Below are 24,241 nucleotides of genomic sequence, written 5' to 3'. Positions count from 1 at the left end.
CAGGATCCCGAATTTGCAGCTTTCATGTTTTTACCACTTAATTCCCTTGGAGGTTTTTCCCTCGGAAGTGCTGTGAATTAACCTGACAGTTTCAATAACTGTGCACAGGTTTCCTGTTGTAATGGGATGTGGGGTGAGGATATGAAAGCTGAACTTACTCCATTGTGCCTTTTGGAAAACAAACACCCAGTTCCCTGGGCACTCTGCTTGCCGAGGGGTGACAAAGTGTTCTCTGATATTTGCCATTTATCCATAGTAATATCCATTCCTCCTATCCATTTATCCATAATTCCTTTGACCAGAGGCAGTGCCAAGGCTAGCAGGTTACCAGGTCATCTGCTCCCTTTGGGAAAGCTCTCCCACTCCCTGGATTGAGAGCAGCTCCCCATCCTGAGGGGCTGAGCCCATGGTGTCTGCCCAGGCCACCCTTCCCAGGTGGGCAGCTTAAAACAGAGCTCCGGTTTTCGCCCTCCCCACTGGACAGCAGGGAAAGCAGGAGCTGACCTCCCAAAGGGAGTGGAAAACTGTCACAAACAGGGTCTGAGACAGCCCTCTCAAATTCCAGACTGTTTCCTTTCCCCACCCTGGCTCCTCTTTCCTTTCAAAAGCTCCTGGAAATCGCAGCTTTGGCAGCATATGCTGCATTAGAGGGTTTTTGCTGGCTGTGGAAGCCTGGCCACAGCTGTGGCTCTGTCCAAGGCTGCTCTGTTCAGCTGTGACCATTATCCACAACAATGGGAGCTTTGGCTTCTCCATGCAGGCCGTGGGTGAGTGACCCACACAATGGATGTCATTGCTGCAGGGTGGCTGCAGAGCCAGCAGCCTTCCAGCCATTCCAGCCCCTTTTCCAAGCACTTTCTTCATGTTGGTCACATTTACTTAATATGAAATAATTTATTTTTTTTTAATTATAGTTTTGCAACAACAGCATGTCACCTGGTTGGGAGGGTTGTTCTTTTCCCCTCTGGATTCACAGATTCTTTAATGTAGGTGGACTCTTACCTGCAGAGATATCACTGTCCTGGGTGTAGGTGAGAGACCCTGTTGTTTCTGCCTCTCTGCACACCGGGGCTGGTTGTTCATCGGAATCACAGGCTGATAGAAGGGGTTGGGTTGGGTTGGGTTGGGTTGGGAGGGACCCATCCAGTGCCACCCCTGCCATGGGCAGGGACAACGCTCAGGATGCTCAGGACCAGGCCTGGCTGGGGGTTGTGCTTTTAACCAGCTGGAATTCCTGCCAAGTGAGATGCTTTAGGAAAGCTGGAGAGCACTGCTTGCGGGTTTGGGTTCATTCCATATAATTTTGACTGGGGAAAATAGAAAGAGCATTTTAAACTGTTCAGGTTTTTGAATTCACTGGCAGTGAGACTTTTGATCTTCATTTAAAATGAAGTTTATTTTAAAAACTCGGTAATGTTTGCTTTTAAAGGAAAAAAAAAGGCTGCAGAAAGCCCAGGTTGTGATAATTGCGAACCAAAATGAATGTTTTATGTGAGTCAGAGAAAAACTTGGGGGTTATTATTCTCCTTTATTCTTTCCCAGCCTTTCCTTTTCACTGTTTTATTTCTTCCCACTGAAACAATCGTTTTCCCTCTGAGTGTTTGGAGCAGCCGGTCCAGCAGAGCTCCCTTGCCTTCAGGCAGCCACTGCAGCTCAGCTTGTCCCTGACAAAAATCAGGGAAAACGAGCCTGACGTGCCTTGTGAGGAGCTCAGGGATGTGCACAAGAGCCAGATTTCCCCATTTCCAAGCAGGAGTTTGGTTTTCCTGGCTGTCCCATGGTTCTCTGTGGGTGCTGCCGTGGCTGCTTTGCCCTGGGATGGGGAGGATGCTCCAGAGTTGAGCCGCCTCCTCCTCCAGGTTCTTCACCCACCAACACCTCCTCAGGTGCTTCAATTACCAGGACTTTTAAATCTGGGTTTTAAAGCCTATCTGTGAATCTCTGCCTTTTAATTAACTCATCCCCACTGCTGGTTTTTATTAAGAGCTCTGATATGTTGTCAATTAACACACTGTGCACTATGGTGAGGAGGTTGGTATCAAAGATGCTGCAAAAGATGAAAGTGTTTACTACTGAGAAACAAAATAATTAAGGCAAAAGTTGTGTTTTCATCTGCCAGCAACAACCAGAATGTCAGTGGAGATGGGATTTTTTTTTTTTTTATTTTTTCTAAAACAAACTAAACAACTGTAGTATGGGAACTGTGCTAAAAGTGGGCATTTGTTGGTCTGGCCATAGGTATCTGGGGCTATGCTGATGCTCTTTGCTGTGTTCCCTGGGTGTTTCTGAGAAGTCCCATTCACACACCTACTTTATCTTGAGGCTTCAGTATTTGGGTCTCTCCATCCTATTTGGTGGTGGGCACTTGAATGAGTAAGGATTTTCTTGCACAATGTGGGTTTTGCCAGTATCTCAACTTTGGCTGTTCCTATTCCAGATAAGTCATTCCAGTGAAAGCATTTCCCCCCAGGAGCCCTCAAGTTGCAAAATCAAAAAGAATCTCAGCCCTTCACTGAGATAAAACCTGCCCAATACACTGTCAGCACCTTTTGCCTCTCAGCCTGTTGTTTTGGGGGTTTATTCATCAGTTTAAGCTTGTTCAGGTTGCTGTTGTTTCCTTTTTTAATTCCTCTCATTTTCATCCTTCCACTGCCCATGTCTTCGCTTATTTTGCTTTTCTCCCGTGGGTTGGGCACAGCCTGTGTAATCCCTGACCCTCCCCAGCCATGCAGGCTGTAGGTATCAGAGAAGGAATTGCGTGGATCCCTCTGGAAGCTGGCCATGGAGTGCCTGGAAGGGCAGTGATCCCACGGGAGAGTTCCTCCCCTGCCAGGCTCCCCTGTGGGCTGTGCACTCCCCACTGCCTGTCCCGTGCTCTCCCCTGAAGCTTCCTTTCCTCCTCTGAAGGTCCCTTTGTCCTTTTCTCTGGCACAGGTGGGCTCTGCATCGCCCAGTCCCTGAAGATCCCCCAGGACCGCAAGGACAAGAGCATCGACTTCGATAAAATCATCCGGCAGCTGCTGGAGACCCCCAACGCCAGGGCCATCGTCATCTTCGCCAATGACGAGGACATCAAGTAAGGGTGGCTGGGGCACCCATCCCCTGGGGCTCTGCAGGAGAGGGAGAGCAAACAGAGCTCGGGGGGAGGGAGGGAGGGACAGGTCTGTTGGTGGGAGCCATGGGGGGATGTGGAGTTGGGAATGTGGGGGAAGCACCAGGCACGAGGCTGCTGCTGCTCTGGCTCATGGCGTGCCCAGACCATGCTGGAGGAACAGGAATGGGGGCCAGGATCTGGGAGCTTTTCCTGTCATGGGGTTGCTCGTGTTGGATGGCAGAGCTGACCCTTCCTCTCAGAGGAATTAAGAACACGCTCCCCTCTCCAGGCTCATTCTGCTTTGTGTAATTCATTAATTCAGAGTCTGTTTTATGGCAAATGAAAGTTAATGGTGATAAAGTGACTTGGATGCTCAAGGTTAAACCACATGGAATGGGCTTATAAAATAACACAAAGAATATTTTCTATTTCATTACTCACTTGTGTATTCTGGGTCCAGAATTTGAAATTAGCTTAAAATTGTGATGGAATCATCAGTTGCTGAGAGGCTTGGTCCCACGAAATGAGACAAAAAGAATTTAGGAAAAAGTTTCAGTAAAGTCAGTGGAAAAACTCTTAAGTTTTAGTGGAATCAGAAACTCAGTCATGGGGTATAAGGTGAATTTAAAGAGAAGTCCCGTTGGTGCTGCATGGATCATGGGGTGGTTTGGGCTTGGAAGGACCTTTGAAGATCGTCCAGTTCCATCCTTCCCTGGCCCAGGCTGCCCAGAGCCCTGGTGATGCAGAGTGTCCCAAGCCCCTGAGCTCTGCTGGGTTCAGGAATGTGCTGTTCCTGTTCATCACAGAGTCAGTCAGCTTGGAAAAGACCTCTGAGCTCATCGAGCCCAGCCCTTCTGTGCCATTGCCACATACCATTTTCTGAAGCAACCCCACATTTAAATAAAATCATGTTGCAAACCAAATGTTCCTTTCCACAGGCAAATCCTGGCGGCTGCCAAGAGGGCGGATCAGGTGGGGCATTTCCTGTGGGTGGGCTCGGACACGTGGGGCTCCAAGGTGAGCCCGCTGCTGCAGCAGGAGGACGTGGCCGAGGGAGCCATCACCATCCTGCCCAAGAGAGCCACCATCGAGGGTAAGAGCCTGTCCTGCCCCTCCTCCTGCTCCTGCTGAGTGTGTGGGGATCAACGCGTGCACGCACACAGGGTCAAGCCCATGGAATACGGCTCCAGCTCCTGATTTTCCCCTGAATGTCCCTGTTCCTCAGGTGGAAACTCGAGGCTGTTTCCCCAGCTGGGGAGCTGCCAGCAGCTGGTTCTCAGGGGCCTGATTTCAGAGCTTGCATTAGGCTGGGGGGATGTGACAAGGCTTTATCACTGGAAAGAGAAACCCAACTGATCTGAGCCTGTCATGTGCATACAGGGGAGGGAGAATCTTGGGCAATTTATGTCTCCTCTCTGAAGCAGAGAAGTTTTCTACTGAAGGAGTAAAACTGTTTTTCTATCAGTGGTTTCCATTTAAACTCAGCTTAACTTTCATTTCAGATCAGGCACTGTGTTTATCCATATTGCTTGTGTGCTTCAGAAATATCCACACTTGTACGAGTGCATGTATATGCCCAATTTTGGGAAACTTGTTTTATTTAATCCCTTTGTTTCTCAGCTTTCCATTGTGCTCTGAAGTGTCTGTTGTCTGATCTTGCCTCAGTCTGTTAATCCTGTTGTGTGTAAAGATGCTTCAGCATCCACATGGCTTCCTCTGGACAGCAGAGAGGTTGATCAGAGTCTGTGTTCTCTGGAATATGGAGGGAAAGTTGTTTCCAGGGCAGGCACTGAGTAGGGAAACCCAACTCCTCTGCTGGCCCTGGCGGGGCAGGGTCTGCGGGCAGTCCTCGAGCACATCGCCCATATTAAAAGGGGTTCTGGTGTCTTCACTGCCTGCAAAACCAAATATTTGCATTTTCCCTGTGCCTGCGCTCCCTGCTCATCAGTTATTCCTCTCAGGTAGATCATCTGCTTCATTCTTTTACATTTTTAACCCCCCGAGGCACTCTTGGATGTTATTTCTCTGTAAATACAGAAAGTTGACAGACAATGAAGTGGTTTGTTTCTGAAAAGCAGGATATTTTAATAAGCTTTTCACACTGTCTGTATTCATCCCTGAGGGTTTCTGACACAGAAACGAAAATTCTGTCAACAGTACACAGAAACAAAAACTTTCCACGTTTGTTTGTTTTAAAGTATTTTCTTTTTACGTTACACATTAAACCTGTCGTGGGAAGCATGAGGGGGTTTTGGACACAATGAGTGAGGATGGTAGAGTGGAAGAGTTCAGGTATAGAAAGTCAGTTAAATAAGAGTTGTAAACATCAGTGTGTTTGATGTAGCTGCAAAAAAATTGTGTTTATTGAGCCTGCAAATACCTCCTTATTCAGTGACTCTGCTGGAGAACTGCCTGAGGTTGGCTGGGTGCGTTTTGCACTCGTGGCCACATAGCCTGGGGCATTACTGTGGTGCCTGAATTGCATTTTGCCTACAAATCTCTCTGACTGAGGTATCCTTTAGCAGCAGACACACATTCTGGGGTCTGTGTGTTCCATGAGACTTTCTGGGAAGGAAAAGCCTCGGGCAGGAGTGGGTGCTGTGCCTGGGGGAGGGAGGCAGAGCAAGGCGTCCTTGTGCAGAGCACAGGGTTCCTGGCTGCTCCGTGGCCACTCCAAAGGCTCGGGCTGGTTCCTACCCTCCCCAGTCCCATCCAGCCATCCCTAATTGCCATCTGGATGTGCCATCTGCTCCTGCTGTCACAGGGGCAGAGGGGTGGTTAAGGGAACAGATCCTGGTGCTACTGGAGCAGTTCTCCAGATCCCCCATTTCTCCTTTTGGACTGGTCCCATTTCTGTGTCATTCACCAAGAGAACAGCCAGTGAAGGTGTCAGGAATCCTCAGGCACTGGTGTTTCCAGGCTCAGGGAGGCCCTAATCCCTCTGGATTGCTGCCTTCCCTGTGCTCAGGCTGCTGGAGGTTGTTCTGTTTTCCTTTCTGTTGTTTCATTTTCATTTGGCCACGAGACACAAAGAAAGGAATTAGACATTTTAATGTCATTCTTTCATCGTCCAGAAATGGAACATTTGCTTCCTAAAATTCAGCAACACATTTCTTTCGATGAGGGCATAAAATAAAAGAAATAAGGCACCTTGATTTTCCCTGCAAATGGAAGGAAGCAAACTGCATAAGCAGACTGGAGCCCATTGCCTTGAGCAGATCCCAGCCCAGGCCCCTTCCATGCAGCATCCTGGGGCTCCCAGGCTCCAGGTCAGGGCCACAGTGAAGTGCCAGCTCAAGTCCCACTGGATTTAGTGAAAATCTGTGTCAAGTCATGAATGAGGGGGTTGCCCTTATTTTACTCCTCAAAAGCATCTCTTCTTTTTTTTCCTTTCCTTTTATCGCTGTCTTAAGTAGTATTTGGAATATGTTGGAAAAACATTCCTAAGAAACCTTGCTGGAAGCAGAGAGATCACTGCAGCTCCCGTGCCTTGACCTGAATGTTGACACTGCCTCTTCCCACAGCAAAGGGAATAATGTTTGGCTAATCAGCCAGGGAATGCTCAGCTGCACTGAATGAGGATGTGCCTGCGAATTCAGGGTGCATGGCACACTTTGGATTAGCAGGGCTTTGTCTGTAGAGCTGTTGGTCACACAAGTCACAAACTGAAACACTCATTGTACAGAGAAAAAATCATTTTTCTAGTCATTCTTCACCCTCAGGCGTGATTTCAGTTCAAAACACAGGTGAGAAGTGCGGGTGTGCTGTGGTTTTACACCTGTGTCCATAGGTACCAGCTGATGGTCCTGTTTTTTTGACAGTGGGAATATCCCAGCAGCCTCTGACTCCAGAGGGGGCCTAAAGTGTTTGGCTTTTTGTAGGATCAGGCCCCAGATCCAGAGTTATTTGTCTTGGTACTTCATGTCTGTCTTGGTACTTGATGTCACTCTTGGGACAGAATTTTCTTTGCCACAGTCCCATGGGGGGGATTTAGGAAATCATTAGATGAACTGAATTCATTCATCTTAAGTCAGTCTTAATATAGCCTGATTGTGTTTGATGTAATTATGCTGAAAGGATAAAGTTGCATATTATTTGCATAATTGCAGTAGACAGTGAGCCAGAGAAGTGCACATGAAAGAGGAATCACTCCTTGGGAAGTTGGGAACACACTCCACTGGCAGCTCAGCCAGGTACAGGGAACTTGAAAGAGCTTGAAGAGGCTTTCAGAGGAAAAAAAGCAGATTTTATTTATTTATTTACTTACTTACTTATTTACTTATAGAGCAACGTGGCAGCAGGATGTTGTATCCTGGTTCTTGGTGCTCTGAGCTCTTCCAAAGCAGAGCTGTGCTGGGCCCTCCTCACGTGAGAAACAAGCCCTGTTCTGAGCCCCAGAAGTTGTTTTCCTCTTAACCTCAGCTGTGAGGAGGGTGAACAACGATCTCCTCACCTCTTCCTTTCTCTTGTTCCCACACCTTTTCCTGTGCAATATTTATCAGAGTGGGCAGTTCCCTGTGGTTCCCCGTCTGTGGTACTGGGAACAGTTGTTACAGTCAGTGTTACTCACTGAGCACTTCCAGAGCTCGGGGTTTTCCTCCAGTGCTTTTCTTTTGAAAGAGTCTTCCTTGCCTTTCTCAATTGTGTGTGCTCTGTCCTCATGGACACCAGCTCCCAGGGAGATGGAACCAAGGAGGGGAGCAGCTGTAAGAGAAATATGGAGGATAATGCATAGATTTGGTCTTAATTATTTAGAAAGTCTGGCAAAAGCTTTGCTGATGTGGAAAAAAACAGTCTTTACTGTCTGAGCTCAGAATTGATGCAACTGAACAGTAGGATTCAAGTAGATTTCAGATTAATGATTCAATTCCAGAGGCTGTGGATGGGGCTGAGGCTGGAGTTTGTGAAGCTCTGGGCCTGAAGGTTGAGGGATGGCTCAAATCCAGTACAGGGATGTGCTCAGATATTTTAAAAAATAAAAACTGCAAATGCTGCAAACCAACAGAACTGTCCCTGGAATTTTCAGTTGTCACCCAGAGAGATGGTGAACCCTGTTTTGTTTTTGTTTCCAACAAGAGCTGGTCTGCTCCTTTTTTGTTTGGGCGGTATGAACTGAGGAAAAACCAATGAAAGAGTGGTGATTTAAGCAAAATTGAGAATGAAATTCTCTGTCCCTGTTTAGTGCCTCTGAAGTGTTTTACCTTCCCAGCCCCAGTGTGGCAAAGGGAAGGAGCTCGGGGTTCATTCTGCTCTCTTAGAGACAGTGTTGGGTTGTGTGCAGTGTTACAGACAGGGTCACCCTGCCCTGCATTCCCCCAGGATGTTCCCTGGGAATGAGGTGCTGCCCACAGCCCTTCCTGCCTCTCCCTCAGGAGAGCAGCGGGCCAGCGTAAATTGCATAATCATACTTGTAAACACTTCACTTTGGGTATTTTTTGTTTGTTTACAGCCTGGTGCAGGGTCTTTTCCAGTTCTCTGTTGTTCTCCAGCTTTTTCTGTGTCCCTGGGGCATGAGCCATGTGCTTTTGAGAGAGGAACTGGGATGGAAAGATGTGGCTGCAGGGGTCTGTTCCTCCAGGACTGTGGGGCTGCAGCCTGGCTGGAGCAGAGCCCAGGAACACCAAAAGCCAGAGGGGACCCCAGTCCCGAGGGAAAAGGCATAAGAGGTGCAGCTTGGACTGTCAGTCCCTTGGACCATCACTCCCAGATTTGCTTACTCTCCCCATTACCTGCCCTGAATTCCCTCCCATCCCCTGGCCTTCCCCCCATGAGCTGCTTTCCTTCCCACTCAGCTGAAGGGCTCCAGCTCTGGGATCTGTCCTTCCTTCCTTGGCCCCTCCAGGCTGGCTGGGACCAGTGGGGCCATGTCAGTGTTGTGCAGGTAAATATTGGCTTAAATACGTGTGTGTGGTGGTGCCCAGTGTCCTGAGAGGATCTGTCTGGAGACTGGGGCAAACAGGGCCTGTTCCTGCCAGGAGAATTGCCCATTCCCTGTGGAATTGCAGTGCTGAGCTTCACAGGGCTGCAGCAGAGGCTGGAGGCAGCACTGCAGGTGGGGTCTCACGAGGACTCCTTCCCTCCCAGCTCACACATCCTGGGGTTCTGCTGGAGTGTCCCCCTGGCCGCTGTGTGGGGCTCAGGCACTGCGGTTCACTCGGGGCTTGTGAGACAGTTTGAAGGGGTGGTGGTTTCACAGTATTAAAGAGAATTTTCTGCCACTGCTCAGTGCAAGGCACTGCCCATAACCAGCACAGCATTAACAAGAAATCCTGTCCCAAACGGGGCTTGAACCAAACGCTGCTGCTGCTTCCAGCACATAAATGAGGTGGGAAGCTCTAATTGGACCATACAGAACTGCTGTAAAATAGAGCTTTAGGAGCTTTCTCTGGGGCTCCTTGAAATGAAATGAGCTGCTCACCCAACCCCCAGCAGATCTGGCACTGCCAGAATCCAGGATCTCTGCTGGGATCCAACTGCTGCTCATCATGTGGGGTTTGTGTCTCTAGGTCTGTGGTGTGGGTGCTGCTCCCCGAGCTTTGCTGGCATTTTCCCTTTGCTGTTCCCATTCAGCTGTGATTCCAGGACACTGGAGATGGTGTGGGTGTTCTGAGAGAGGGAGGTGAGCACATGGAGACACACAGGGAGGGCTGGTGCTGTAGGAAGAGATCATCCCCAGAGGAACACACAGCTACTGATCACCCTTCAGATGGATCATCACTTTTGAGATACCCTGAATTGCGTCTTCTCAAGACCAATTTTCCTCTCGATGATGTGACACGGGAGCTGTCAGCTGGATGTGTTTGGGCAGAGTATTTCCAGCCAGAAAGGAGGAAGGACTGTATTTTTAGGAAGCTGCTGTTTGTGCGTGGCAGCTCCAGGGGACCCCCAGGCCTGTTCTGCAGGGGGCTCTGATGGGTGCCTGTGCTGGGGCAGAGTTTGCAAGGAGCAAATGTCTGCATCACACACCAAAAGTGCTTTCACTGGGCCCGTGTCACATGTTTATCGTGGCTGTGTGCTGCCTGAGCAGCTGCTGGTTCACATCCTGGCTCTCACCATGGCACCCAGAGCATCCCAGGAAAGTTCCCTGCAGGCTCCAGCCCCTCTCTGCTGGGGCTTCACACCCCCAGACACACCAGGAGTGTGTTACTGACATCTCTGGGTGAGGCAGGCTCAGGCACAAAGGGAAATGTGCTAATTTTAGGAAGTGAGCAGAGGTTTGAAAGGCTTGTCTTGTTTGTTTCCCTGTGCTTTTTTCTTCTAGTCTGTATTGTTAGTGCTTCACTGATTATAGGCTTTTGAAAGTAATAGTTTAGGAAAGAATGCACATAATAATACACATAATTTCCTTAAAGATGATACAATGAGTGCAGAAGTGCCCACTTCACTCCTGCTGGATTTACAGATCTGTTTCAGGAGCGTGTTTTCATTCTGTTTACTTGACTGCATGACAACAAAGGGATGGGAAAGGATTTAGGAAAAGCTCCTCCTTGTAGCCCCCTGTGCTGGCTCCTTGGAAAGGGAAGCAGGAGTCAAGATCGATGGCCTGGGTGCCCTGCTGAGGCTGGATAAACACAACCCTTTAGCCTCTCAGCCGTAGGGGCCGGGTGGTGAGGAGCTGGGAGCCGGCCAGGGAAGATGCTGCTCTGTGCAGCTGAAGGGAAAGGCCTGGGAAGGGGAGCTTGGGCTTTGTTTCCATGGCGTTGTCCATCTGAAAGGAATTCCCTTGTTCCTGCTAACACAGCCCTGGTGGAACCTCTCACTCCAGCTTGGCTCTGAGCCCTCCCGTGCACACCCAGCCACAGATTTCGCAGCTGCGGGGTTCCCCCGTTAGCGCACAGTTGCTGAGGTGATTCACCGGGCCGGCTATCTCAGAGAGAAGGGCCGGGCAAACCGAGGCAGCCTAGAAACATAAAAACCATAGAAAAAGGGTTCCAGAAACCCCTGCCAGAGGGCTCTCCCAGCTCGGTGGGGCTCAGCAGTGGCTGCTCCTGGTGCGTCCCACCTTTCAAAGGTGATTGTGTTAGAGCTGGTGAGAAAGAAGTGTGAAGCCAGAGAGGGGCCAATAATCGAGCTGATTATTGCTGCTGAAAGAAGGATGGTGTAATTGCTTGTGAATAACGATGAGGCCTAATTAGAGCCGGTGTTGTGCTGCCACACTGGGCACGAGCACCTGCAGTGGCCAGGCAGGTACAGCCCCAGCACCTCTGTGTGTCTGAGCAGGGGGATGAGACTCGGCTTCTCCCCACAGTGACGCTTCCCTGAGCTCCCCCAGGGATCCCTGAAGGGGAACCAGGCTTTCACTGCTATTTCTCTCTCAGATTTCTTCCCTGAGGTGCTCGCAGTGGTTCACCTGTGCGGAGTAGCCCTCAGGCCCCTTTGTCAGTCACAGAATACCCTGAGCTGGAAGGGACCTGCAAGGATCGAGTCCTATATGTGACAAAGAAATCCTTCTAATCTTTGTTTTCAAGCTTGGCTTTTTGTTTCTCTGTTTAATTACTGCTTCCCATAGCATAAATTTCCAAAGAAAGATATTCCAGATCTGATGGGATGAGTTGGTTTTTTTGGTGGCTTTGGGCAGGTTTATTGTACCAAAGCTGGGAAGAGGTGAGGCCACATTAGCTGGGGCTGCTCTGCTGCCATGGGGTGCCTGACCCAGAGCTCTTCAGCTCTCTCACAGCAATTTTCAGTGACGTAACACTGCTTCAGGTATTTGTCTTCCCCATTTCAGGTAAAGTTTGCATTGAGCACTTCTTTTACACAGGGCCAAGCACAAATGATTTAATACAATACTGCAGCGACTTAATTTTGTGGAATCAAATTGGTTTGCTTTATCTAAAAAACCTGAAATCTAAACCACACCTGAACTGTCTTTGACCTCCTTAGAATTTAAATGATATTTTTAGTTATGGCAGTTATTTGAAATGCTGATGTGTCAGTCCCCAAAGAGGGAATACTTGTCTCGAGTATTGCCACTTGAAATTTTGGGAAGCCACACAGATGTTCATCTCCTCATTATGGAAATAATGTATTTGGTTAATGTGTTGGTATGAAGAGAGTGGAATACAAATTATCTTGCAACTTGAGAGCCATTTAAAAGTTTCCTTATATTTAGGCAGCCTCAGGCATCTCCCCAGCATCTCTGACACAGCCAGGCCTGGGGTGGCTCTGCCAGGGCACTCCGGGTTCAGTCTCCCCTCAGCAGCCAGGGAGGGGCTGTTGGATATTGATCCTCTTGGAATTCTGTGTTCTGCTCCTTGGGGTGGGCTCAAGGGTCTCTGGGTGCTGTGGTTGCAGCTGGATGGGTGACATGAGGGGAGCTCTGAGCTAGGAAGTGGCCACAGGACTTGCCTGGTGGTCTCCAAGGCCAGCCAGGATCCCAAAGGGAATGCTGGGGGTGGGATACCCCTGCAGAAAAAAATAGTGGTGGAGAATGAGGGATGGGTGCTTAGAGGATGCTCTGCTCCTGAAATACTTACATCAAATTGGAGATGGATTTTGCTTTCCCTGGAGATGCAGGAGTTCCCAGGAGGAGCCCTGGGGGTGCTGTGGGTGTCCCTGTGCGGGGCCCCATGGCCTTGGGGGCAGCCTGAGGGAGGGTTCCAGGCCTGCCAGCCCCAGAAATCCCCTCCGTTTTCTCTGCTGTGCCTGTCCCGGTCTGAGCTGGTGTTTGATGTGATTGCTGTGCACAGAGGGAGATGGGTTGGGGTGAGCAGCCTCAGCTGAGCAGGGAGTGGGAAGGAGGGAGAGAACAGTAATTATCTCCCTCTGCTCACCTCCCTGCACACTCTGGCATTGTTCAAGCTGCCTGAGAGTCAAGAAATCAGCTGTCAAATAGCAAGGAATTTGTATTTTGTAAAAGGACCTAAGGAAAAAGGGGAGGATGTGATGAGGGGGCTGGGTTCTATTTTGAGTGAGTTGAGGTTGCTCAGAGAGAAGAGGAAGCTCTGGGGAGATCTTGGAGCCCCTTCCTTTATCTGAAGGGGGTTGCAAGAAGGCTGGGAAGGGATTTTTCACAGAGGCATGGGGTGACTGGACAAGGGGGAACAGCCTGTGAGGGAGGAGGGGAGGTTAAATGAGATATCGGGGAGAAATTCCCTGTGAGGGAGGGGCAGGCCCTGGCACAGGGTGCCCAGAGCAGCTGGGGCTGCCCCTGGATCCCTGGCAGTGCCCAAGGCCAGGCTGGACACTGGGGCTTGGAGCAGCCTGGGACAGTGGGAGGTGTCCCTGCCCATGGCAGGGGTGGCACTGGATGGGCTTTCAGGTCCCCCCCAATTTTCTTGGGCATGTCTGTCTCGAGGGGAATGTGCAGTGAGGCTGGCAGTGTCTGCAGTGGTCTGAGCTGAGCCCTGGCTCCTGTGCCAGCCTGGCTGCCTGGGCCCAGCTCTGGCTCTGCAGGACACAGGCACCACCTGGAGCAGCACTGGACAGAGCTGTGGCTGTCCCCAGCAGTGTCCCCGTGCCAGCAGTGGGGCTGGGTGTGCTTTGGGGGCTCTGGCACACACATTCCAGGCTGCACAGCTCTGGGGACACTCAACTGCAGTTCCTGCTGCTGACATGGAAACACTGAAGCGAGGGACGGGGCAAATGAACTCTGGGGGTGAAGGACTCGATGTGTGAGTGCTGCAGCCGGGCTGGGCAGAGCAGCCCCTTGGGTTTTCATTGCATTATCATTCTTTATTCTAATTTCAACCTGTTGAGTGTCTCCAGGAGTTGCTGCAGTTGCTGCATCCCAACAGAGAGGGATTTCTGTATTTTCACCCTCACTTAAATTATGCAAGTGGGTGACTGGAGTTTAACTGCCTTCAAGGAGCTGCTCAGAGCGTTTTGTTGGTGGCTGCTGTGCAGGGAGCAAAAGCACTCTCGTTTTCTGCATTTAGACCTTCTGGATCTTGGGTTTTGCTGCTCTGCATTATTAAAAGGGAACAGGCCATCTGTGGAGCAGCTTCTTGTAAGAAGAGTGGGAAGCAGGAACTTAGGAAACTGGTGGGAAGACACATCCAGTCGGTTGGAAGGGACCCTAAAGCCCATCCAGTGCCACCCCTGCCACAGGCGGGGACACCTCCCACTGTCCCAGGCTGCTCCAAGCCCCAGTGTCCAGCCTGGCCTTGGACACTGCCAGGGATCCACAGTGCTCTGTTATTTGGTGAACAGCTTTTATAAAAGCTTTTAGTTCATCTTCAGGTGTGAGGAAAAGGAGTTTTTCATGGAGAAAGGTCCTGGCAAAACAAATTGCCCATTTCCAATAACTGGGCAGCAGGAAAGGATGATTTCCTGGCAGAGGCATTCTGCTCCAGGAGGTATTTTTATCTGTCTGGCCTGGCTCTGGTGATGCTGGTTCCAGCAGGCTCCTCTCCCTGCTCGCAGGGGTGGGTTGGTGAGCAGTGTTCCTCCCTTGGCTGGCACTCTGCTCACTGCAATTCATAGGGAATTATTCATTCCCGCAGCAGGAGCCCTTTGAGGGAGAAGTACAGTGTTCAGCTGAGCTCAGAGCACTGGATCTGAGCTGTGTAACCAGCCCAGGTGACTTTCTACCTGTGCCATCCTGGGAAGTCTCTCTGGGGCTGAAAATGCACAATCTCGGTGGTTTATGGGGCCTGGGCCTCTCCAGAGCATCTGTGGCAGCTCTGAGGCCTGGATTTGGTCCTTTTGTGGTTCATTAACAAAGGGAGGCTTCCCCTGCTCCAGCTGGGGGAGGATCCTGGGGCCATCCAGAAGCCCAAGGCAGCAGGAGAGTCCGGGGATGGGGCTGAGCTCCTGGGCGTGCCCAGCACCTGCTGCAACAGCTGAGGGGGTGCCACTGAAAATGGAAATAGAGGGACAAATTCAGGGGGTTGTGCTGCTGACGTTGATACACATGGGAGCTCTCGAGGAGTGAGAGGTGCCTGAGGGCTGTGAAATGTAGAATAATGAATAATAAGGCAGTTGTACATTAACCTTTCCCTGACAGGGCTGCCTCAGACACCACCTGGGTCATGATCTCACTGCCCTGGCAGCTGTGTCATTTTATGAAGCGATAACAAGGATGCTTAGCCAATAGCTAGCTGTTTCCCTAATAGAACCTTTACAGCCTAAAATCCCAGATTTGCCCAAAGTGGAATTTCCTCTGTATGTGATTTGTGTCACGGATATAAAAGTCAGATGTGATACCACCTGAAATACCCTTTTGCACAGTTATAATCAGCAATTATTAAAAAAGAAAACAACTGCAAAGCACTTTTATGGCATGATGGAAGTTAATAAAATAATTTCTATTACGGCTTTTTTACCAAGCAAGAAGGTCAAAAAAATATCTGTAGATGGTCTTAATAACAGCCCATAGTGTGTGGTTGGGCAACATCATGAAATCTGCAGAGACACTTGCTGCCCTAAAATTGATCTTGTCATTCCACACCTAATGCCTTTATCCCAGATTTAATGCCAGTAAATGAAACTGCTTTGGGTTAAATGCTAGGGAAATTGGAAAAGTGTTTGAGTAGCTGCTTTCAACTCATCTGGCCTCAATAATTATAGCAGGTGATGATTTACTACATGGGGAAATAACTGGCTGTCAGTACTGGGGACATCCTTGGGACTAAATAGAAGAATAAAAATATCATAAACTGATCAAATCACTGCTCGAGTGAAATTGGGTCAATATGTTGGATTTGCTCTCGCCTGGGCTGAGAATGAAAGTACTTGAGGCACCTGGGAAATGCAGTGGGTCAATAATTTTGTGGTTTAATTAGGCTTAATGATTTTCCTTATTAAATAACCCCTGAGCCTCTGAAGTCCCTGGTGACACGAGGGGATGGTTTGCAGCGCGTGCCGGTGACATGGCAAACCAGAGGTGACACAAGTGCCTCTAAACTCCTGCTGTGCTCATGCTGATGGCACCTTGGCTTCACAAGGCACCCCTGCTGTTCTTGCTGGAGGTGCTGCGAGCTTCCCTTGGCTGCTGCTGGTGTCACTGGTGCCAGCCCAGCACTGGATCCCCTGATTTCATCTTTATTCCCACAGGGTGTTGCTTTTCCTGGGTGCCCCCAGTCTGTCTCCTGCAGCCGATCCCTTCCCTTTGGGTGTGCTCCTAACTCTTTCCTGGTGACAAACCCCTGCTGCCAGGCTCCCTCTGTCCCTGTCCCGTCCCCCTGGGTGTGCTCCTGACTCTTTCCCGGTGACAAGCCCCTGCTGCCAGGCTCCCTCTGTCCCTGTCCCGTCCCCCTGGGTGTGCTCCTGACTCTTTCCCAGTGACAAACCCCTGCTGCCAGGCTCCCTCTGTCCCTGAGGTACCCGTGGCAGAGCTGGAGCCTGGTTTGGCCTCTCGAGCACCTGCAATTGCCAGCACTGCCAGGGAGCCGAGCCCTGTGCTTCCAGCCAGAAAATGGGGAGCCCAGGGAGGCAGAGATGCAAGATTAATGTTAGAAATCAATCATTTGGGGTTTTTGGAGTGGGGTAAATACAGCCCCGGGTTAGCAGGGCTTATTTCCTGGTGAATAATCAAGAGGCTCCCGGTGGTGCTGTAGCATCCTTCCTGCTGGGACAGCCCTGGCTGGGAGGAGCTGGGAGAGGGTTCTGAGTGTGGGGGGCTGGGAGTGAGTGTTCCCTGGGCAGGCCTGGATCCATGCAGACGCTCCAAGTCCAGACAGCTGCCTGTGAATGTGGAACAGAACACCTGGATCAAACCTGACTCCAGCCAGCTGGGGAGGAGTCATTCCCATCTCCCCCAGGAATTTCTGATTTCAGTCACTTAACACTGCTGATAACTCCTGGCCTGATCCAAGGGGCACCCTGAGAGTGGCAGGAAAACAACCTGGAGTGCTCAGATTTTGATGGCCACAGAGCCAAGGAACCCTTGTCCCTTGCCTAGATTTTCCTGGCCTTTCCATAGGGTTTGGGATCAGGTCCCTTTCCCCCACTCCCCCCTCCCATGCTCCCCTTTATTCCCTCTGTCTCATCACTATGTAGTTCGTGTACATATTTATCCTGTGGTGGAAAATAAATGAAGCCTTGAGGTAGTATCATCTTTCTATGTGTAAAAATAACGATTTAATCAAATCACAGTGATTTGAAGTAATAAGAGATTCATTGTAATTTGGAAAATCTCATAAAAGAAATATTTATATCTCTTAGAGGTATTTGCTGAAAAAGTAATTTGCTAAAGTATGAAATATGGAGAACATTGGGGGATCACTAAATCTTGTCACACCAGTGCAATGCTTGGTCACGAACAGGGGTGAGAAGTGATTATTCCTGCTTTTGCATTTAAGCATCCAGTGGTTTTTGTTGGGTCATCTAATTCCCAGAGCTTCTGAACCCAAAACTCTTAAGTTCAGCCCTGTGCATGTGAGTTGCTTTCATGTATCAGGTCAGAAAGATGGAGCACAGGCTGAGGTCTGTCGTTGGTGCAGAGAGTGTTTGCCTTGTTCACCCTGAGTGTTTGAGTCAGGTTCAGTCCAAAAAAGTGTCTAAAATTAGAGAAGCATTTGAGATTCCCACTGGCACAGAGGGACCTGCCACTGTCAGGTGTGTGCAGGACAGCACTGTGGGAAGTGTAGGAACAGTCCTGCCTGGGAAAATAATCCCTGGAAGTGTCCAGGGCCAGGCTGGATGGGGGCTTGGAGCAGCCTGGGACAGTGGAAGGTGTCCCTGCCCATGGCAGGGGTGGCACTGGATGGGCTTTAGGGTCCCTTCCAGCCCAAAGCATTCCAGGATTCTTGTTCCCAGGTTGGGAAGGAGGGCAGTTGCCAGGGTGGTGCCTCTGGGAGGGGTTCTCCAGGACCTTGGCTGTGTGGGAGCAGCATTCCCAGGGTCTGCACTGCGGGAGGGGTGGCTGCACAGGACTGACCCCTGGGAATTACCAGGAACTTGTGCATCTCTGCACCCCATCCCACTGTCACTCTCCTGCTTGTCCTGATCAATAGAAAAGAATGGTAAAAAATGTTCCCTTTTTAATAGGGATCCATATTCCAGCCTGCGAATGCAGGGGAATCATTAAACAAATCAATGGGAATGTTATTATTTGTTATTAAATCTGGAAAGGTTTAGAGTAATTCATATGGAATTCTATTACAGTTTTATCAGGACTCATTGATTTTACGTTATTAAGTTATAGAGCACTTTCCCCAGAGGTCAGTGAGTTTGGCACGTGGGGAAGGTTTATTGGTGCTCTTTCCGAGCCATATGGACATTGTAGATCTAGAATATCCCATTTGAAATGCTCTTTTAATTAGGAGGAAAACCAATATACACAGGTTTACAGGAAAAAGTTTAGGTTGTGTGTCCCTAAAACTTGACTGTTTTCTGAATATTCTTCTGACCCATCCATGAGAATCTTTTCCTTAGGAAATTTAATCCTGTCAGTGGCAATCATAGAATCACAGAATGGTTTGGGTAGAGGAATAGTGCTGGCCCTTCTAGAGACTGCACAGAAACATTCCTAAATCACTAATTTATTATTAATTAACTACAGCAGGTGTCCCAGGAGTTCTAAGCAATTGTTTACTTTAGTTTCAACAAATTATACATTTAGGGTGTGGGAGGCCCAGGTGAAGTCCCTGTCTCAGGATAAATAGAGCAGGGAGAGATGGGGGTCTCTGCCATCCCAGGATGTCTCTTTTCCTGCAGCTCGATCCATTTTATTCTGGGAAGGTTCAACTTCCAGCTGCAGTCCCCACGTGAAGGGCTGGAAAATCATGTGGAACTTACAGAGTGCACCCAAGTACTCAGTAAAACTGCAGTCCAGCACTGAGGGCTTCTCCCAGCCCGCTTTGGTGCTTTACTTGCATTTTCCCATGGGTTGCTTGCTGTCCTTCAGGCTCTGGCTGCTGCCTGTGCAGCAGGGCATCCCCTCGGTGGGGCTGGGCCTCTGGGCTTGGCACCCTCCTCTGTCATAGGAGGGACCTACTTTTGATTCTAATAAACTGCATCATTTGCTGGTGAGGCTGCAGGTAAAATTTTAATTAGCTTTCCACCTGTTCCTGGAAGGCCTCAGTGCTGATTTTCCTGGTTGGTTTTTGGAGATGACGTGGGCTGTGCCTTCTGGGCTTGAGATGTGAGCTGTGAACAGCAGACTCAGCCCTAGGAAAGCACACATTAGAGCTGGGTCACTGGCACACAGAGCAGAGAGGAGAAGAGGGATTGACCCCAGTCCCACTCTCCTTTGCAATTTTAAAACAGCTGGGTCTGTGCTGTCTATCTTATCCCCGGTGGAAGGGTTGTTGTGCTAATTTAACCATGCCAGATGGTTTTCCTCAGACTCTGCTCCGTGCTGTGCCAGCCTGTGCCACTGTACCCACCTATTGCAGGAGGGAAATCATTGGCTGCAGTGCCAGGAACATTCCCCCTTTCAATGGAATGTGCATCTGCAGCCATTTCTGACTGCAGACCCGACAGGCCCCTGTGATGGTGCAATAGCAGGGGTGGTTTGGGCTGTATGAGCGCATTGCTTCTGTCCTTTCACCCTGTTCTGCAGTGCTAGGGCGCTGGTGCAATAGCAGGGGTGGTTTGGGCTGTATGAGCGCATTGCTTCTGTCCTTGCACCCTGTTCTGCAGTGCTAGGGCAGCTGTAGCGCCCAGGAGTGGGAAAACATCCTCTGAGATTCCCATCTCCAGTGGGTGTGCACTTGTAGGATGGCAGATATTCACCTCTGAGCTCCTCTGAGTGCAACCAGCATTCTCAAGTCCTCTTTACCACTGGTCTGCTTTATCCAGGTTTCAGATTTGGGTAGTTTGAATTCCTCCACAACTTTCTTAGTAAAAGGAAAAACTCCTTTTGTACCTGGACTTGAAGTGGGGTTGCAGTTGTGGAAGGTTCCCTGCGGAACAGCATCTTTAGGTGTAGGCAGAGCTCTGCTGTTGCTCACTGCAGCTACAGCCAGGTGACCCCAGCAGCACTAACACAGGTGAGGGTCCCAGTGCTGGAACTGATCTGCTCCTTGTGGGACTGGCACAGCTCCCTGCAGGGAACAGGCACAGCCCCCAGACTCCAGAGGGACGGTGAGGTTTGGGAAGAGGCAGCTGGGTTTGAAAAGGTTGAAAATCAGCAGGGTTTGGGGTGCCAGGAGCCTGTGATGGGGCTGCAGGGGTGGAACAGCATTGCCTATATCCAACACCTCTGGAGCACAGGCGACAAACCTCCCCTTGCTGTGTGCCAAGAGCACTTGGCTGTGCCACTCCAAGCACTGTTCCTTCTGAGCACGAGTGGATAGAGCTCCTGCCAGCTACACAGGGAAAAAAGACACGAGAAATGACAAAAGACTTTGTGTGTGAGCGCACAGACATGCACTGATTTTTTTGTGCTCATGCAAATCTTGTTTGCAGGGATGGTAATAGGATATGAATGCTGTGGGAGGGTGGTGCTGGCTGATGGTCCCAGTGGAAATTTGTATGCACAGGGGTGCTGGTAACAGCCTGGTGAGGTGGAGCTGCCTCCTCTGGAGGTCTGGGCAGGCATATAACTACATTAGTTTTCTTGAGCTCGGCCCAATATCTGCTGCACCATGTCATTTATTTCCATTCCTTATTGGTACATCTCTAATCCATGCTTTTTCCTTATAACTTCTTTTATATTGATCTGTTTCACATTTGCCTTGCTCAGTTTTATACCTGGTAGTTAGAAACAGAATAATTTTCCTGCAGGATGCAGCTGATGAGAAAATGTGGATTTTCTCTCTTCCCACGGTGACCTCACATGGACAGAGATATGTGCTGGGTACTGAGGGGGGCACAAGAGCACTGTTTGTGTCCAGGCTGCAGCTCCCCAGGGCAGAACAGCCAGGCCTCAGCTGTGCCCTCTCCCCCCGCAGGGTTCGACACCTATTTCACCTCCCGCACGCTGGAGAACAACAGGAGGAACGTGTGGTTTGCAGAGTACTGGGAGGAGAACTTCAACTGCAAGCTGACCATCACTGGCTCCAAGAAGGAGGACACGGACCGTAAATGCACAGGTAACTGAGTCATCCTTCCCCCTCCTCGTGCTGTGGGAATGTTTGCCATGGGACCCAGGAATGGTTTTATTGGGGTGAAGGACAGCTGGAGGGTGTTTTGTTCGTTTATTTTAGATGGAGGATGTTTCACAACAATTTAGGAAGGAATTCCTCCCCTGTGAGGGTGGGGAGGCCCTGGCACAGGGTGCCCAGAGCAGCTGTGGCTGCCCCTGGATCCCTGGCAGTGCCCAAGGCCAGGCTGGACATTGGGGCTTGGACAGCCTGGGACAGTGAAAGGTGTGGCACTGGATGGGCTTTAAGGCCCATTGCCACCTAAACCATTCTGGGATTCCATGATTCCATGATTCCATGACTAGAACACCCTGGAGAGGCGTTGGGCAGAATGTGCCTCTGTGACATGGAAGCCACGGCCAGTGCTGTCACCTAATGGCCACCCCGCCCTGGCCGCCCCTGGCCTTGCCCCCCCAACCCCTTTAGATTTTCCGAGCAGCTGAAACGTGTTATGTTGGATAATTGCCTTGAATTGTGATCAAAGGGAGGATTTATTTTACTTTGATTGAAAATTGATGGAAACTTCCCAGACTTCATCTCCTCCGCTGTTGGTCCCAGTTCCTGGGGGCAGTGGGAATGCTGTGCACAGGAACAGCACAGATTCCACTGGGAATGCACTGCTGTTAAATTTGGCATTGGGGGTCTCCCCAAAAGGCTGGGATTTGACCAAAAATTGCTGAAGCCTTTCCAGGATGATCTCTAAAGCATTACCATGAGTGATCTCCAGCGTGAGAGCCGGAGTGGCCTCTGATGGGATAATGTTGTGACTGACCAGCACCATCCTTTTAAAGGGGGTTGGTAATTCACAGCACAGGAAGGTAGGAGGCTGCAGGCCCTGGGTCCCTGAGAGCAGCAGTGCTCCCAGGCTCTGGGAGGTGTGGGAGGAGCTCCCACCTGGAATGTCCATGGGTGCCAGGGAGCAGCTCAGTGCTCCCAGCCACAGATCCCCAATCAAAGGAGAGTGCAGGGAGTTTGGGTTGAAGCGTTATCCGATGCCTTGTGTGGTGAGCAGGAGAAATTTAAAAGCTCATCTGCTTTCCCCAAGAAATTCCATGGGGATTGATGGATTCTGTTGAATAAAGGCTTTTGTCTCTAATGAGATCTCATGGCTGAGGCTGGGCTGGGGGGATTCTGTCACTGCAGAGCTGTTATTGGATCCTGGAGGGCTTTGTCAGGTGACAGTCCAGGGATTACACTGCACAGAGGCCTCACTGTCATCCTCTGCTCCCTGAAATCACAATATTTACCCTGGCATGTCATTGGTGGCTCTTGAGCCCTGGTTCTCAGCTACTTTCACATAAAGAGCTTATGTGGAGAAGCCTTCAGACTTCACACCTGCTGTGTGTGCAGTGTCTGTACCGTGACTGAGTATCCAGGGATGATATCTGCAGAGCCCTGGGTGCAGGGACTTGTCTGTGGAGGGTGGATCCGTGGAGCTGGGGCAGTGGATATCCCTGTGCCCCCAGGCAGGGGGTGTGTGATGGTGCTGGGGGTGGATGAACAGTGGATATTTTTCTGCCGGCACTTCCTCCACTGCTGAATTCCACCCTGTGCAAATAAGAGCTGCCTGTTTGATACTGTGAGCATTCCACAATCTTTAAATTAAATCTCTTGTTAATGATGACTATCTCCAGGTTCTCAGCAGCACTATTGTGTGAGACCCTTTGAAAATGTGTTTAATCCTTCAGGAACTGAAGCAGAGTCTGAATTCATCTCGTGCAAGCACCGATGGAGTGGGATTTTGACGTCTGTCTGTGTGAATTATATGCCATAAAAATTGTCCTAGAGATACTATTTATTCATCCTAACACATCCCCTCTGTTGTGTGATGATAACAATGAGTGCAGAGGAATCAGCTGAAGGAGAGGCACTGAGAACACAGGACATGCGGAGTTGCGCCGTCTGCTCCTCTCTGCTCAGGGACGCGTTAACGCTGCCTCTGTGGAGATGAAGAAGTGTGACCAGGAGTTCTCAAACCTGCATTTCACTTCTGTCATCTGAAGGAGATGGAACAAGTGGGATTCTTTCTCTGTGTTCTCACCACTCTGGGTTTGGAGCTCTTTTTCCTGTCTTTGTTGCAGCATTTTTCTCCTGTGAGGATGTGCCTGAAGCAGGCCCTGGCTGCTCCGTCTCTCAGGAATCAGGATGATGAGCACTTGAGGCTCGAGAAGGAAGGGGGGTTTAAATTGTTTGTCATCACCTTCAAATAGATCCTTTGGAAGCAAAAAAATGCTCATGTCAATACATTGCTTTTGTGTTTCATCCTTCTCCTGACATCCCAAGGTACTCATCTCAAACCCATGGGACAGAAGTGTGTTCTCCTGAAATCCCGTTGTGTTCGAGTGTCCCAGGTGTCAGCTGCTTCAGTGCTGAAGCAGATAATGTTGTTGTGTGGCTCCTGCAGATCTCCAAGTTAAAAAAAAAGCCAACAAAAAAGCAACTTCTTCTCAAAGACAAGCAGAAATTGTGCAGATGGGGTTTGTTCCTCCTTTCCATGGTTTCAGTCTGACAGCACAGGGGGGTTCGTGGTTTCTTGTTGCACCCAACATGTGAATTTTAGGTTGGCTCTCCAAGCTTCCCTCCGTGGCACACCCAGGATGTCCTGACACCTCTGTGCTGGGGTTCTCTCCTGCCCCTTGGCCAGAGGCACCCACAGCGCTGCTCCTGCTGCTTTCATCTGCAGGAACTTAATGTCTTTTGGGAGCTTCCTTCTCTTCCAGAGTAATTAATAATTGAATTTCTATACTCCCATTATACAGGAGCTATTCCTGAAGCCTGTAGTAGAACGTTCTGCCTGACTTCTTCAGCCTAGCCTCAGAGGGGGAAATATTTCCCACGATAATGCTGAAGTTGGAATTAAAATTGTGCCCATCACTTTTGTTTTATTCCTGCCTGAAAATGGACTTTGGGCCTGATTTGCTGCTTACCGGTTACTCCAGCAGGAGGATGACACAAACTGGAGGGAGCACTGTTCAGCCAGGCCTATTAATTTGGATATTTGCTTTTTTTTGAAGTCTGAAGAAATTCGACACATGTAAATCATAACATTTGCTTTGCAGGTTCTCTGCTGCTTCAGATTTGGATTAAACTTCCAATTGCAATAGAATCTCTTTAGAAGGTAACAGCCTGTGTTGTGGTGAAGGACAGCACACTCCCAACTGTATAAATTCACATG

At 49.8% G+C, this 24,241-nt stretch overlaps 1 protein-coding gene across 5 annotated transcripts in view; it reads left to right on the top strand.

The window, feature by feature from the left end:
- GRM7 (glutamate metabotropic receptor 7) overlaps window positions 1-24,241 on the top strand; it is a 206,873-nt gene that overhangs the window by 116,117 nt on the left and 66,515 nt on the right. For all 5 annotated transcript variants that reach the window (XM_042013256.1, XM_042013238.1, XM_042013246.1 and 2 more), the window contains exons 3-5: window positions 2,935-3,076; window positions 4,033-4,187; window positions 20,875-21,015. In XM_042013256.1, coding sequence (XP_041869190.1) covers window positions 2,935-3,076; window positions 4,033-4,187; window positions 20,875-21,015 — 438 coding nt within the window. The remainder of the gene's footprint in view (window positions 1-2,934; window positions 3,077-4,032; window positions 4,188-20,874; window positions 21,016-24,241) is intronic.

This window comes from Corvus kubaryi, unplaced genomic scaffold, assembly GCF_017639235.1.
Source record: "Corvus kubaryi isolate FWS band 111438036 unplaced genomic scaffold, C.kubaryi_AGA036_p1.0 136, whole genome shotgun sequence".
NCBI classification, from domain to species: domain Eukaryota; kingdom Metazoa; phylum Chordata; class Aves; order Passeriformes; family Corvidae; genus Corvus; species Corvus kubaryi.
The sequence above is the reverse complement of the archived record's forward strand: the minus strand, read 5'-3'. Positions and strand labels throughout refer to the sequence as shown.